The 17,438-nt window shown below is 26.7% G+C and overlaps 2 protein-coding genes across 2 annotated transcripts; both read right to left on the reverse strand.

The window, feature by feature from the left end:
- Positions 1-5,923: 5,923 nt before the first annotated feature.
- LOC146884844 (inhibitor of trypsin and hageman factor-like) lies at positions 5,924-6,537 on the reverse strand. The gene is made up of 2 exons (XM_085675397.1): positions 6,492-6,537; positions 5,924-6,181 (listed from the first exon to the last, which is right to left on the reverse strand). Exons 1-2 carry the CDS (start codon positions 6,505-6,507, stop codon positions 5,988-5,990), a joined length of 210 nt encoding a protein of 69 aa, XP_085531523.1. The 5' UTR covers positions 6,508-6,537; the 3' UTR covers positions 5,924-5,987.
- Positions 6,538-9,649: 3,112 nt separating this feature from the next.
- On the reverse strand, positions 9,650-10,174 carry LOC146884845 (glu S.griseus protease inhibitor-like). The gene is made up of 2 exons (XM_085665185.1): positions 10,051-10,174; positions 9,650-9,962 (listed from the first exon to the last, which is right to left on the reverse strand). The coding sequence occupies exons 1-2, from the start codon at positions 10,064-10,066 to the stop codon at positions 9,769-9,771; spliced, it is 210 nt and encodes a 69-aa protein (XP_085521311.1). The 5' UTR covers positions 10,067-10,174; the 3' UTR covers positions 9,650-9,768.
- Positions 10,175-17,438: the final 7,264 nt, after the last annotated feature.

The following is a 17,438-nucleotide window of genomic DNA, read 5'->3' on the forward strand; positions in this document are numbered from 1 at the left end:
TTAAATATATTTTTGTTCCCTCAGGTTTTAGTGAAATTTGAAATTAGTCTCTTTTTGAAATTTTTAACCAATTTAGTCCTTCATCTTTAGAAATGCGTGAATTTAGTCATCTCAACCAAATTTTGTTAAGTTTATCTGACATTTCAAACGCATATCATGATAGTATTTGAATTGTTTACCCTGTTTGACACATTTTCTCTTTAATGTTAACCTAAATATTATCGTAAAACGCGAATGAAACGTCAAATTAATTTAATAAAATTTGATGAAAAGAACTAAATCCATGTATTTCTAAAGATGAATGACTAAATTGGTCAAAAATTTTAAAGATGAACTAATTATAAATTTCACTTAAACTTGAGGAACTAAAAACATATTTAACCCTAAATTATAAATACATAAATTTAACAATTAAAAAAAAATTAAGTACCTAAACTTTTAGTAGAGACCTTAAAAATTTCAAATTACTTACTCTGAATTAGAATTGCTTAAAAATGTCAAAAGACAGTTTTGTTTTTATAAAATCTGTTATATACATTTATATTATTTTAATTAATGGACTTAATTATTTTAGTTTTCAATATAAAAATAATAAAACCAATACACATTAATTATTTCTTAACCAATGCTCTAAGAATACTAATTAGCATTTTTCTTCCTTAATATCACATCTAAATATGAATTTTGACGAAATTCAATGTTTATTAATTATACATTAAACAGTATCCTTACACTCATTCTCCTTTTTCGTATGATGTCTTAATTATGTTAATACCTCACATTTCAAACCATATAGAGTGATTCAATCAACATTTCCCAAGTTTGATCAAATTCTATTTCCGATGCATTACTAAATTAATGTTATCTGTGAAAATTTAACAAATCAAATTATCACCCAACATATTCAACACCTAACGTTAGACAATTGGGTCGAAATCACCTCAAATGGCTGTGGACGAGGTAAATTGTTTCCACAATGTCAATGTGATCCCTACTCCATATAAGCACTCTCACGCTTTGCAATGTAAAGCTATAATTGGGAACAAAATTGCAACAACTCATCCTATGACAATTAAGCTCATACGTCGACTTGAGTCAACATACAAAGCTATAGTGTAGTCACTTGAGATCATCTGCAGCAACATATTAAGTAGTTATGTTTTTATTTTATGCTTTCACGTGAGATGTTTGAGGTCAAGGACTCACATATTACATAGCTAGATCAAGATGTCTAGAAACCAATTGATTAAGTCAAAATATTACAAATTTCAATTTAGTTTCAAATAGGATTAAATACTTTTTCTAATATCAAATGCTTAGCTTTTATTTTAAAATACCTAATATGTGGTTATTATAGTTAAGTTTCCTCTACCTAATGAAAGATCACAAAATTTAAATCATAGTTTTTAGAAGAAAAAACATTACAAGATTTTAAAGTTAAACAGAAAAAATAAAAGAGAAAAGACAAGGTTCATCAATAGGAATAGCAATATGGACTCGACCATCCCATTTTGACCCATCTTATATAATAATTGGCTCACAGGTCTATAAGCTAGCTTACGAAAATAGAATCTTGAAAAAGAAAATTACGTTGTAATAATAATCTTATTTTAATATTTCATATATTTATCCCCTTGAGTATACATTTGACAATAATATTGAAATAAATTACATAAACACAAGATTAGTAATTATATCAAATAAATATGTCAAGAAAAGTTAAATCTTTCATGAACAAAGAAAATATAACTCTTGTTTTTTCATTTCAATAATATTGGATACAACTTTGGAGAAGAACTTTCATTTTTAACTTCTTTCATAATTATATATTTCCTATTATCATTTGCATACATTTCAACCACGAGAGATGATGAATTTAAAATAAAAACAGGGTCATTTAAAAAGATTTTATCATTTTTTAAAAAATTCATGCTTTCAACTATAAGGACAAATAGTTGCTTCCAGATTTTCAAGTAAGAGGCACTATTATAATTGTGGGAATCTAAGAACTAATGTTAAATACATACAAGATATTTGACTTTGTTATTCAAGCGTAAAGTGAATAAATAACAATCAAACTAGAATACAAGATAACTTGTTACATGGAGATTAAAATAGTGAAACCTTTTGATGTTAATTATGTGATCAAGTAAGTCTTGTCACGTTGTTCGCGCAAATTGTCAATTATGCAAGATAAATCTAAGTCGGTTAGTATATTAAAATATTCAATTCATCTATGTTTTTTTTTTCTGTTGACTTGATAAGTCAATCTGAATAATGACGGAGCTTTATTGGAACAGATGGGTTATGGTCCCCTTAATTTTTAATTTTCTTTATATTATGTATATATTAATTATTTTGAATTATTTTGAATTTTTTAAATTATATGTAATATATAGTAAAATTTGATAGAAGTTTAATTTAGTATTTTTTTTTATTTTAAATATAACATTTAATATTAATAAATAATAAAACATAAAATTAAATATAATGAAGAATAAAAATATTTATTAAGATATTTTTTTATTTTTTTATTGTATTTTTAAGTTTTTCACAACTTATTATGATCTCACACTCTCACATATTTTATTTTTGTTTTGAAAAAAAAATAGTTAAATACAAATTTATTAATTTTGTTTTCATTTCTCATTTGTTTTTTTTTTCATTTGTGAAGGAAAAAAAAAGCAAATTTTTGATATCACTTGATAATGAAATATTTGTTTAATAGTTAAAATTATTTTTTACCATATGAGTCTTATATTCATTTTTTTTTATGATTATGAGAGAAAAAAAATGATTGTTCTACATGTTTTTCCATAACTATCTTTTATTTGGAACTTGATTGTCATTGATTTTTTCTTTTAGTGACTCTTAATTTTTTATTTTTTAATCTTGAACTTAAAAAAGAAATAGATATATTGATGCAGAGTAAAAGAATGAAATTATTTTTTAAAAGTGATAAAAAGAAAGTTATCCATGATGATGAAAACAATTCAAATTCAATATCTTATCTTAACGTATCCTAAATTATAATACAAATGATTATATTGTTCAATTAGAGGAAAATGTTTTATATTAATTATTTGGAACATGTTTATATTTACATTGAAAAATAAATAGTTGAAAATTTTAGTTTTAATTCAATTATTGATGGGTTCAAAAATTTGAAAGAATGAAGAACAATCCTTTGTATATGTGTGATTTCTTTTGTAGGTACAATTATAGTAAATTATTTATTCATTTTTATTTTTATTGTATTAGTGACAATAATTAAATATATAAATTTTGAATATATTATTTTGGCTCCCCAAAATTATTAGTCAAGATCTACCATTGAATCTGAATGACTCATCTTACATTATAATTTTAACTCATCGACTCATTAATCAAGAATTATTAAATTAATACATTATGAAGATATTTTATGTATGAAAGGAAATCAAATATCTTTTTTTTTATAAAAAATAATCAAATTGACATTACTTGAAACAAGACACAAATAATTAAATTAACTAAAAAGATGTAATCGTGACATATTATTATAAGCAAAGAATAAGAAATAAAATCAATGATATGACGAATCTAAATTTTCAAAGATTGCTTAAAAATTCATTTGCATGAGATTAGTCAATATTTCTTTTACCTATAAAGATGAGAATAAAAATTATGTGACGCAAAAGAAAATTCATATTTCTTACCTTTATAATATGATTAATGAAAGAGAACCAATAATAGAATTTCGAGATGGAGAACAAGCTTTTTCATTTAAGTTGTGGAATGAAATAAATTATCATGTTTAATTTCTGCATATGAAAGTTCTATCTACAGAAATTTTGTGAATTAGAACTATTATTTTAACGAACTTGCAATAAATTACATAGGAAATTGAATATTCTTTTTACTACAAAATATTATTGTAGTGATACAAACTATTTTTATTAGATTTTACATTGAAGATTTATTTCCGCTTATGACAAAATTATCCTTAAGTTTATTGTTAAGGATTAAAAATGTTTCACTGAGAAACAGTGAATACTTGAATACACTCTTCGCTTGATCACAGTAAAAAATTTTCATCTTAAACAACATCTGTAATTATAAAGAAAGTGACTCTATAATGGGTTTTAAGTCCATTGACTCACATCGCTTAGAACAATAAAGGGGTGAATGTTAGTGATCGCGTGAGATTGGAGTTAAATTATTGCTTTAGAGAGTGTGTGTACTCGGGATCAAAGAACATGAGAGAGTTGTCTATGTTTGGAGAGTGTGGGTGTACTCGGGGTCAAAGGACATGAGAGAGTTGTCTATGTGTTTTCTTGTGTTTATTTTATTTCTCTATTAATAAAGTGATTTTCGGATTTTTTTCTACCAACAGTGGTATCAAGAGCTATGGTTTGGTAGGATTTTTTTAGTATGCTCAGTGGTTGCAGTGTAGTCTGATCTTCAACATTAGAAAAGAAAGATTAATTCCTTGTTGGAGAATCATCCTTGGTTGTTGAAGTTGCAACGAGAAATTTAATGGAAGGATCATTGTTGTCGTTGTGTTGATACGGTGAATCTGTAGTTGGGTGGAGGTGCAAGGACTGTGAGTCGTGCTGGATTTGCAGTGGAGTTCGCGTGTGACGAGATGCTCCTAGCTCTGCGAATGACATCGCAGTTGGTGCTCGCATGGCCCGGTGAGTGATGTACCATAGTGGAGATTTGATATGTGTGATTCACGTCTTGCGACATGTGCATGGAGGAACTGCTCTACGGTTCACAGATCGGTTTCGACAAGAGTAAATGGAGGTGCTACGCCGACAAGTGTTGCGTCTCTGAACAATGAGTCAGACAACACGGTGGTTGCAAAGTGTGAACGATCGATCTGTGGCTTTTCGCAATGTTAAGTGGTTTTGCGTCATGGGTTGCGACATGGTTTCGACAAAGGGTGTATGGTGTTTATGCACGAACATTAGCTAATATTTATGCAAGGTGTGTGGTGATTATACACGGGCATTGGTTAGCATTGATGCATGGTGCATGAAAATTCTTGGGATGACTTAATTCGAAATGGAATTTCTTGGGATGGTTTAATTCTAAGTGGAAATTCTTGGGATGGTTTGATTCTAAGAGAAAATTCTTGGATGATTTGATTCCAAGTCAAAATTCTTCGAATGGTTTAATTTCAAGTAAATTTTTTTGGGATGGTTTGGTTTTGAGTGGAATTTTGGGATAGTTTGATTCCAAGTGAAAATTCTTGGGATAGTTTAATTCCAAGTGGAAATTCTCGAGACAACTTGATTCCAAGTGATACCCCTTATGGTGGAATATGATTGCTGATATAGACAATGAATATGTGTTTATTTGAATCAGGGTAGAGAATGTTGAACCATGAAAATAACATGTCTTCAAAAGTCTCACATCGCTTAGGACAACCAAGAAAGTGAATGTTACTGCTTATATAATGAGTTTTAAGTTTTTATATATTCCTTGTCTCAAATCAAAGACACTTGAATTTGACTTTTCTTATTTCTTATACTCTTATAATAAAAATATTATATATATATATATATATATATATATATTTACTTGTATTTATTTTATTTCTTTATTAATAAAATGAATTTTGGGATCATTTCCACTAGAGTCATTAAACTAACGAAAATAAAACGCATTTTGTTACCATGATAAAGATTAATTTTTGAGTTTGCGGTCATTCATCGGAGTCTCAGTCACTCTTAATTTTTTTTAAAAAAATATATATGCAGTAGATATGGAATAAGATTGTAATCCATTGGATGGTATATATTAACTTTTGAAAACAGATAAATTAAATCTAAAAAATATGACAGAAGCGTTGATATTAAAAGACCAAATTTTGATCATAAAACATTTGTTTGCTGAGCAAAGCAAGGAGAAAAAGAAGGAACAAACAATATATGAATGGAGATGAAAGAGTAAGTCCTTATTTTAGATGAGATAATAAGAAGTGAAGGTGTAAAGAGTTTCTATCCAATTGTTGGAACCTGATAAACAAATCCCTGTTTATTGATCCAAACCCAAACCCTGTCACATTGGAAATTAGCTATGACCATGGATCCTTCATCCACAATGATAGCATTCACCAAAGGATTCTCTTTCTCAATTGTAGCCTCTGCCACTGTTCCTTTCACTCCAACCAGCTCAGGCCATGAGCTCTTACCTGCATATGTATACAACACCCATCTTCAAACTAAAACAACATAGCAAATCATCAGTGTACATATTTCAAGAATGATAAAGTAATTTAATGGTCAAATGAAAAAGAAAAATTGATAGTTTGATCCTGTTACTGACAATTTAAAAAAATAAAATTAGTTTGAAAAGTTGAATAAAAAAGTTGCAAGTTTAACTCTTCGATTAAAAAAATTAATGATTAATATTTGTCGATAAAAATAAAAAAAAAAAATCAAATTTTTGTTGATAAAAGAAATCAAATTTATGTATGCACTTAATCAAACATATCTTTTTACCTTTGCACTCCGACATTTTCTTTCGACTTTCTTGATAATTCTTGTGTTCGGAGATATAGACGCGTTCATGTGTGGGGGTATATATAGTTTCTTTTGGTGACATGCTGACGTAAGCTAGCTGGAAGAGTTAGTCATGTTCTCCATATTTATACGACTTAGTTTAATACAATTATACAGAACCTAAATGAATGAGTTTGCAGGCCTATCGATAGTATGATCGATATTTATTAATAAACTTTTATAAAACCAAATTTTTAAACATATAGGGACATCTTATCACATTATAGAAATTATAAAACTTAACAGAGAATAGCTGCATATAAAATTAAAAACAGTTAATCTAAAATATTCGATTTAATTTAAAAATAATGATTATATTAAAACCTAAAACATATTTATTGTTGATGGTAATTTAATATCCGACCGACTCAGTTTACGACATTGTAGACGGACAAAGAGACTTGTAATTGAAATTGAATTAAGAAACAGGAATGACAAGGATCTTAGCTTCTGGATTTAACCGGCCAAGCTTAAATACTATAAATAAATGAATAAAATATTTAAACTAAACCATAACAGACAAGAGAAGGAAATAACTACGTGTTTAGGACCGGCTCGTACTAACCCGTAAAATACGGGTTAGACCGACCTGTTCTGTATTTTAATATAGGCTAAAAGGTTTGATCCATCTTGTCTTGCGGATCAACTTTTTTTTTTTTTATGATAAATCTTTTGATATTCAATAAAATGAAATTTTTTAATAAGTTTATAAAATTAAACAATAATTTTAGAGAGTTAGATGATAAATTGATAATTTAACATTTTCATCATATTTTATTCGTCTTTTGATATATATTATGTATTTTTCAAATTTTAGCATATTCAAATATACATAATACTTGTCTTTTCCAGTTATACAAGAATTTGGAATATTCATGCAAAAGTTTAGAACCAAAGTAATTCATATATACAAGTACAAGTTTTTTTTTTTATGCGGGTTACATAATTTTTCGGGCCACTGGACTCAATATCTCGATCCGTCCGACGTTTTTTTGGCTGATATGAAGGCCAAGGCTACACATTTTCACCCTTAATGTGGAGGAAACATGAATTTTTAAAATTATAACTATTCAAAAATAAACATTTTGATTTTAGTCTCACTTAGAGATGTTTTGGAAGTACCACGTATTAATATCAATTTATAATATATAAGTTGATACAAATCTCATCTTATAAAATTAAATTACGTTTAAAATTCACATTATATTATAACTAAAGATATCTTGGTTTTATAGATTTTAATATTTGTAATTTATAATACTTTAACTACTTTTTTTTCAGTTTCAGATTGAGATTTTGTTGCATCTACACCAAAAATAATTGTCTTTGTAATTAAATAAACAAACAACTAATGTTTTAATAAAATTAGACTTTGTCTCTATACCTACCTCTAATCTTGCATGTATAAACTAAATTTCATCTCAATTGCACTTTTCAATATAAATTTATCAAAATGAAATTTATACTATGACTTCTACTTTTTTGATTCTCATCATCTACTTCTTAATGTAGTTCGGTATAGACCATTGATTATTTAAACAAAAAAAGAAGATATTTATCAATAGTCCATATTAAGCTACATCAGGAAGTAAATAATAAGAGTAAAAAAAATGAAAGTCATAATATCATTTTTATTATCAAAATAAAAACCAATTTTAACAATAACAATAATCAATTATAACTATTTATAATAATTAGTTATAAATATTAGTGTAATAATTTAATTCAAACATGTTGATATGAGTGCTTTAATTTATGTCCCATGTTTTATGTTTATGGACATACTATCGAAAATTTAGATAGAAATATATTGAACAAGAGTCTTGTTATTATGATTGGTGATGGAAGTTTGAAAGGTTTTATTTTACAATTTTTCAGTCTTATAAGAAGACAACGTTATACGAGTTTAAATATAAATGAAAAATTACGTCTATATTTTAAAATGTATAATTGATGAAACACATAACGTCACGCCATGAAAGAAATAATAGATATTATAAATTTGAAAAATACAATTAATATGTTGTAGTATAGGTTCCTGCTATTAAATAGACCACCTCCACTTAGGTAGCAATGTTGGTTTAAACTTGTAATACATTCCGGAATAGGATTGTGATGAGTGTTTTTCGAAAGAAAAAATTCTAAAATTGATTTAATGTTATCCGGAAAGTAAAATCTGGAATTGATGGGGTGTCAGAAGAAATTTGACGAGACGAAAGGAAGAAGCTACCTACTTCTAGTTGTCCTTTATCTTTTGGGCCGGAGATCTTTTCTCTCTAGATCCAATGGATTATCTTTTTGTTCATTACCATCCCCACCCCCCTCCAAAGCCCACCAAAGCCTACACTGAATTTTTCTTGCAATTGTAGTTATCCTTTTAGGAATTTTGAAAAAGGATAAATTGAGAAGAAAAATTAACCAGGCACAATGTACTCACAAAACATACTTAGCTTCCAAAACGATTATTTTTTTTTAAATATATATTTATGATTAGTTTCCAAGTCGACTTTCATGCATTTTTCTCAACTCGTATTTTCATGTAGGTGAGTTGTACATTTAAGGTTTTATAGTTTATCACACTAACACACGTATGTATTGTTCTCTCCACTACTATTTTTTCAAACTTGTTCTTATCATAGTTAAATTTATGATATAAAATTACTTCAAACCATCTCCTAATACTCTTCATGACCAATACATTATTGAGTTTCAAAGATGTTTTTGGCATCAACATATTATACCATGTCACCCTCTAATTCATCCATTTCTATCTTAATATGTGAAAAAGTTTTCCGTTTTTATCGGAAATACTTAATATGTTTCGACTCGATTGTCGATGCGATCTGTTTATTAGATTCACCCGACTCGATCATTAGGCTTAATCTGTCCGATCATTTATCTGACCTGTATTTTCAAAAAAAATTAAAAAAAATTCATTCATTAATATCGAAGATTTTATTCATAAGTCATATCGCACATATTTATTATATTAGATTAAATTTCTTAATTAAGCGGCCATAAATGGGAATAAATAGTTAGTTCCTTAGAGAAAGAAAATAAAACATGAACATAAATAATGAAAAATGAGAAGAAGGTAGTTTGTTATATAGGATACTTGTTTTATTTTGAAAGAAATAACATAATTGAAGAAGATAAGTCGTTATTTAAATATTATATGGATGACTTATAACACATGAAGTGGGTGAAAGTGAAGTTGCTATCCAATGGTGGGAGCCTGATAAACGATTCCCTCCTTAGTGACCCAAACCCTAACCCTGTCACAACGGAAATCAGTGGTGACAATGGATCCCTTCAGCACAGTTTCAGCATCCACATAAGGATTCTCCCTCTCAATTGTAGCCACTGCCACCGGTCCTTCCACTCCAACTAACTCCGGCCATGAACTCTTACCTGCACACACATCAAATATCAAATTATATATCAAAACCCACAACCCTTATTCTATTCATGCTTGCTATATACAACATATATAATTTACCTTTGCACTCCGACATTTTTTTTCTCTCTTATGCTTTCTTAATGCAATTCTTCTCTTTGTGATTTAGATGCGTTGATATGTGGGGGTATTTATAGTTTCTTCTGGCCACGAAAACAAGGCAATCTTGTGAGTTGCTGAACGGTGTGCCTACTTTTCAATTATGTACGCCGGAAGTTAATCAGATTGTCAATGTTCATATTTGTCAAACATTTCTGATCTCACGCAAACACTCTTCTATTTTCAAACTCTTTTTGCTGCTCAATTCCCCTTCAAATCTTTTACACACTTAGCTTCCAATTTCTAATCTATCCACGTACTTTTTCATGAACTCAGTCCAAAACTTCTGCCTCTTCTATTAATTGCTTACCTTAACATATTATTATTACATTTATATTACAATTTATAACTGTTGCATTTAATTTTGCCAAAAATATAAATCAATTTCTTAATCGATTAAAATTAATTTTATCGGACGTTTTAATTAGGATAAAAGCACAACAAAATCTATTTGAATGATAAAGGTTAGATTTATGAATAGATATTCAGTACATACAAAATTATAACCATTATCCTTTTGATCAGATTCATTAAAATTGTGGAAATCACTTAAAAATATTTTTTAACCAAAATATAAAAATTATATAGATTATATAAGTACTCTTCCGCTAAAAAATCTTTGAGTTATACTTTCCAAAATGATTAATATAATCCTCTTAGTGAGTCTTATTCACAAGTACCAAATTTGTATGGTAGGTCCATTAAAATAGGCATGCTTAGTACCTGTTTGCATGAATATGGGATGTACGTGGAGTAATTTGTTTGGTGCTTAAGTTGAATTGAATCATATTTCTACGGATTTTATAAACGAATTTTGTAAGGTTTAACTAAGATTAAAGCTTATCATAAAATGTTAATTGTTTGTTAAGTTTATTGTTTCATCACTATCGGAGTACCATTAATGTTCCATTTTCGAGAGACATATGTCATGGTGTGAAGTATATTTTAGAAGTCTCACATCTACTAACAATAAAACAAATTTCGAAGATACAAATAGATACAAACCTCAATTTATAAATCGATTTTTTGACTATTCTTCCGATATATTCCATTTATATATTAACATGATATATTTTATAAATTATTGTGATAAGTATTTTCCAGCAAAATTGCTTTATGTCGGTGTTTTAATCGATTTATAGTTTATTTGCTTTGGTACCAATCCTATGTGTCGTGCATGTTTTGCTGTGATGTAGGATGAATATTAATCACGTTGTCAAAATTTATGAAGAAAAGATTTGTCAAACTTTATTATGTCACGCAACTGTTCTATTTGAAAAATGTCCGCTGAATTGTCCGCTGTACTCATAAACCATCAATATTCTAACCTATCCACTTATATGGAAGAGAGTTCGAAAGCTATTTTATTTTTGTAAGGTAATCAAGAACTATAATAATAACCACTTTCTTCGTCTCCCTTTCGATAAAGTTATTAATAAGAAAGGTGTTATTTCCTCTTTAATTTATCTAATCTATAATAATTTTGCCTTTATCTTTTTCTTTGTATAATATGTAAAGAACTTGCCATTGAAATAATAAAATTTTCGTAAAATATCTTGTTCACAAGAAATACTACGTCCTATTCGTTATAAGTAGTGATGTACTTCTCAAAAAAGTCTAACAATTTGGTCGTATAACTAATATGATTAGATGTATCATTACATGATTAACTATATAATCTTAAGTGAATACATCACATATTTATTAAGTATGCACTTTGCGTTAAAGAAGATGGTGTGCGACAAAATGTGGGAATGATGTTAGGATAAGTGAATTGTAGAATAAGTGTTTAAATTTGTTTTTGCACACTTAGACTTAGCAAGAAAGAAAAAAATTGATGAAGCAAATAAATGATTGAAATGCTTTGGATGAATTTTTTTAAGGGTTAGATATGTTTTTAATCTCTTAACTTTTAGTGAAAATTGGAATTAGTCTTTCTAAACTTTGACCTAATTTAGTCCTACAATTTTAGAAATGTGTGAATTTAGTTCTTTTAACCAAATTCTGTTAGGTTTATTTGATATTTCAAATGCGTTTCATAATTGCATTTGAGTTGTTTACATTATTCGACACATTTCCACTTCAATGTTAGATGAGAAATGAGTTTGAAATGTTAAATAAATTTAACAAAATTTGATTAAAATGATAAAAATAACGTATTTCTAATGATAGAGAATTAAATTAGTCAAAAATTTTGAAGAAAAACTAATATTAATTTTCACTCAAAGTTAAGGAATAAAAAACTTATTTAACCCATTTTAAAAACATATGGCTTATGAGTTCTGCAAACAAGAAAAAGGCCCTCTTAAAAACATTTGGCTAGACCAACATTGGTTATGCTTGTCAAGCCTTGAAAATTTCTCTATTTAAGTTTTTGGGTTAATTATGTTTTTTGTTCCTTAAATTTTAGTGAAAATTTGAATTAGTCTCTCTTCGAAACTTTGAACAATTTAGTCCTTCAACTTTCAAGATGTGTGAATTTAGTAGGGGTGGCAATATGGGCCGGCCCGACCCGTTTAGGCCTGGCCCGCCCCGCATACTTTATGTGGGCTGAAAACACTGCTCCACCCCGCATACTCCTTGGCCCGGGGGCCCGGGGGCCGGCCTACTTTTTTTTTTAATTTTTATGATAAAACTTTCAATGTTTAAAAATTGGGAAACTTTAAGAAGTTTACAAAATTAAGTAAAGACTTTGGAGAATTAGATGATAAATAGATAATTCAACATTTTCATCATATTCATACTATGACTAGAGATGGCAACGGGACGGGGCGGACACGGGTTTCGCTGTCCCATACCCATACCCATACCCAAATCCAACGGGTATTAAACTTTTGACCCATCCCCATCCCCACTGGGTAACAGGTATAATCTCGTACCCATACCCATACCCATTTTCTTACTACTTCAATATTAATTTTAATTAATTTTTATAAAATAATAAAATTTTTATGATAAAGGAAACATAATATTATCAAATATTCAATATTAGATTGATGATTGTTTCTTCCATATCAAATACTTTAAAATAAATTATAATTGTTTACATTTTATATAATAATACCAAATAAAATTTCATGAGAACTAAAACAATTATTAAATTTGCAAATATTAATGAAACATAATTGATAAAATTTAAAAATATTTTTTAAAAAATATAAAAGAAAAACAAATATTCAAATTAAAATATATTTTAAATGTTTGTTTACTTCAATCTTTTAAATTCTAATAAATCTTTTTTTTTATACACTAATAAAAGTTATAATACATCATTTGATCAAAATGATACAAAGAACATAAATGATATTTTAAATGTTTGTGTACTTCAATCTTTTAAATTCTAATAAATATCTTTTTTATACACTAATAAAAGTTATAATACATCATTTGATCAAAATGATACAAAGAACAAATAATAATCATAATAAAAGTTTAAAATAAATTATAATTGTTTACATTTTAGATTATAATACCAAATAAAGTTTCATGAGAACCAACACATTTATTAAATTTACATACATTAATGAAACCTAGTTGATAATATTTAAAAATATTTTTTAAAAAGTATAAGCGAAAAACAAATATTCAAATTAAAATATATTTTAAATGTTTGTTTACTTCAATCTTTTAAATTCTAATGAATATCTTTTTTATATACTAATAAAAGTTATAATACATCATTTGATCAAAATGATACAAAGAACAAATAATAATCATAATAAAAGTTTAAAATAAATTATAATTATTTACATTTTAGATTATAATACCAAATAAAATTTCATGAGAACCAACACATTTATTAAATTTGCAAATATTAATGAAACCTAGTTGATGAAATTTAAAAATACTTTTAAAAAAATATAAAAGGAAACAAATATTCAAATTAAAATATATTTTAAATGTTTGTTTACTTCAATATTTTAAATTTTAATGAATCTCTTTTTTATACACTAATAAAAGTTATAATACTTTACTTAATCAAAATGATACAAAGAACAAATAATAATCATAATAATAAAATTTTAACATAGATCTTATATCTTTTGAACTTCAATTATGTTGGATGGTGATAAAAAATATTAATGACAATTACATTAAATTTTTATATTGTAGTAAATAAAAGTTATTTATATAATTATAGTGAAAAAATTACAGTATGATTGATAATGAGTTAAAAAATAAAAAATAATTAAATAAAATATATCGAAATAGTATTATACATAATGAAAATAAACAAGAAATAAAAATATTAAAAAATTAACAAATGTTTACAAACAATTTGAGAGACTATTAAAAGAAATCGCACAAAAGAAAACAAATGTATAATTAAGGGTATGATAAGTTGAAAAATATCTTAGAGATCTAAGAAGATTTTTCAAATATCAACGTATATACTCTGTAGTTGAGAAATAACAAAAAATGTTTTAGTGAAATAAAAAAGTTATTCAAATGAAACAAAAACTAATAATAAGAATAATAAGTAAATGATTTTTTTTATATTACCTAGTAAACGAAATGTTTGTGCTATTAAATACTTAAATTGAGAGTATTAAACATTTTCATGTAAAAGAAAAATATACATTAAATAAAAATATTAAAAAATAATAGAAATATTCAAATGTGAGATATAAATTTTTTAATTAACATACATATTTTTGAACATAATTACATAAAGATTATGATAAGATGAAAAATATAATTGAAATGCAAAATTAGTTTCATGACAAACCAAATAATTAGAATAAATAAAAAATAATATATATATATATATATATATATATGTGGTTATTTAATTAATTAGGAATATTTTAATAATTTAAACGGGGACGGATAATATGACGGGGATATGTACCCATCCCCATACCCAATTGAAAAAGTTGGGGATTCCTCATACCCAAACCCATACCCGGTCAATGCGGGGATTCCCCGTCAAAATGAGGACGGGTTCGGGCAATACCCACGGGGACGGGTTTATTTGCCATCTCTAACTATGACATACACAATGTATTCTTTAAATTTTAGCACATTAAAAATTACATAATACTTGTCTTTTCCAGTTATAAAAGAATTTGAAATGTTAATGCAAGAGTCCATAAAAGAAGTAATTAATATACACAAATGCAAGTTTTTTTTTTTTTTTTTAATTTTATGCGGGCTTGCGGGCCGGCCCGCACAGGCCGCGGTCCTATGCGGGCCGAGCCCGCGCGGGCTTGCGAGCTCACTATTCTGGCCCCCCCACATTTTTTCTGCGAGCCTGTGGGCCAGACCCTAATTGTCATCCTAGAATTTAGTCTTTTAAACCAAATTTTGTTAATTTTATTTGACATTTCAAACACTTTTCATGATAATATGTAATATTTGAGTGGTTTACACCGTTTGACACATTCTCACTTAAATGTTAACTGATAAACGCATTTGAAACATCAGATAAACTTAAAAAAATTTAGTTAAAAAAAAAAATTAAACCCATGCATATTTAAAAATAAGAGACTAAATTGGTCTAAATTTTCAAAAGAGGCTAATTCTAATTTTTACTGAAAATTAATGAACATAAAACATATTTGGTTAAATATGTTTTTGATCCCTCAAGTTTAACTGAATTTTAGAATTAGTCCCTCTTCGAAACTTTATACCAATTTAGTTCTTCATCTTTAGAAATGTGTGGATTTAGTCCTTCTTACCAACTTTTGTTAACTTTATTTGACATTTTAAACGCATTTTATAATAATATTTGAGTTAATATTGAAGCGAAAATGTGTCAAACCGTGTAAACAATTCAATATTATAATGAAATGTGCTTGAAACATCAAATAAACTTAACAAAACTTGGTTAAAATGACTAAATTGACGTAATTTTAAAGATGAAGGACTAAATTGGTCAAAAGTTTCGAAGAGGACTAATTCCAAATTTCACTGAAACTTGAGGAACTAAAAACATATTTAACCCTAAGTTTTTGTTATGCAAATCTCTATACGACTTCTCTATATTTAAAAAATAAATAATTTTTTTTTTATTTTTGTATATGATAGGCTTATTCAATTCCATTTGAGGAAGGCCATAGCAATTATATTTCACTCCAAGGATCAAAAGGTTTAGCGGCTTAAGTTAACTTGGATTGATAGCTTGTTGTTTTAACCATAAATATACTGAAAATATGTCTTTAAAAATTAATGTAGTGTATTAAGTACTTTTAGTTATTTAATTAAATGTATTAAATATGTTCACAATTTTGAATACATTAAATATTTATAAATAGTAAAATCAATAAAATCATCATACAAAATTATAAAATCATATAAATCTAGATTTTTTAAAATGTTTGTTGATTACTTCTTCACCTCCTTAAATAAATGCATTCCGTTTAAATTAAACCTATACCTGAACCTAAGTAAAAGTTAATTTAATTACAAATTTTGATTGTTAGATGTGTTCTCACCACATCACAATTAAAAATTAATATAATTAAAATTTTCTTTGTTTTTCGACCACAAATTTTTTATACACATAAAACATTCATTTTATCTCTATAAGTTCATTTTAATTCTCTTTGTATACCCACCTTATCATTTAAATTTTAAAGATTAAAACTGGATTAATTTCTACTCTTATCAAAAATTAATAATTGTTCCCATTAAACCTAAAGTAGTAACAAAGAAGATGATGTTCTTGTTATCCCATGTTCTTATTAATTTAATTCATGGAAGAGATAGAGCTAATGAAGATCTTTTTAGTTTTTATTTTGATTTGAATGATTTATATTAGATGAATTAAGTTTAATGAAGTATTAAAAAAATAATCAATTTTATAACCATAAAATTTGATAAAGCATTAATAGGGGATTGATTTTATTTTCATGAATTTGTGTTTAGTGATATATTATATTTGTAAAAAATTTTAAAATCTATTAATCATGTTACGACTATACGAAATCTTCACGATTCTGAATGTAATCTCAATTTTAACAATTTTAAACACATGAATCTCGTGATTAATGTGTAAAAAAAAATTTCACTTAAATTATCGAAGATGCCGAGGGAATACATAATGTTTATAAATTTTCATAAAATCAAGATTAACACAAATTCGCCTATTTAACTTCTTATTTCAATGTTGAATTTCTACATGGACGGAGTTACGGTCCCCTTTCTAAGATAGTATTTGTTAATTCCTATTCATAAATACAAATTAAAATATTGATGATTTTTTTAATAAACTTTTATCTATATTGTCTCTTGTATTGTTTATTTTTCAATAAAATAAATTTAATTAAAAAAGATAGATTAAAGTAACAAAGAAGGTAAAGAAATATTAATAACAAAGAAGAAGAAGA

The sequence above is a fragment of the Vigna unguiculata genome, chromosome 7 (genome assembly GCF_037176805.1).
Source record: "Vigna unguiculata cultivar grain cowpea cultivar isolate G323 ecotype 2 chromosome 7, ASM3717680v1, whole genome shotgun sequence".
Classification (NCBI taxonomy): Eukaryota; Viridiplantae; Streptophyta; class Magnoliopsida; order Fabales; family Fabaceae; genus Vigna; species Vigna unguiculata.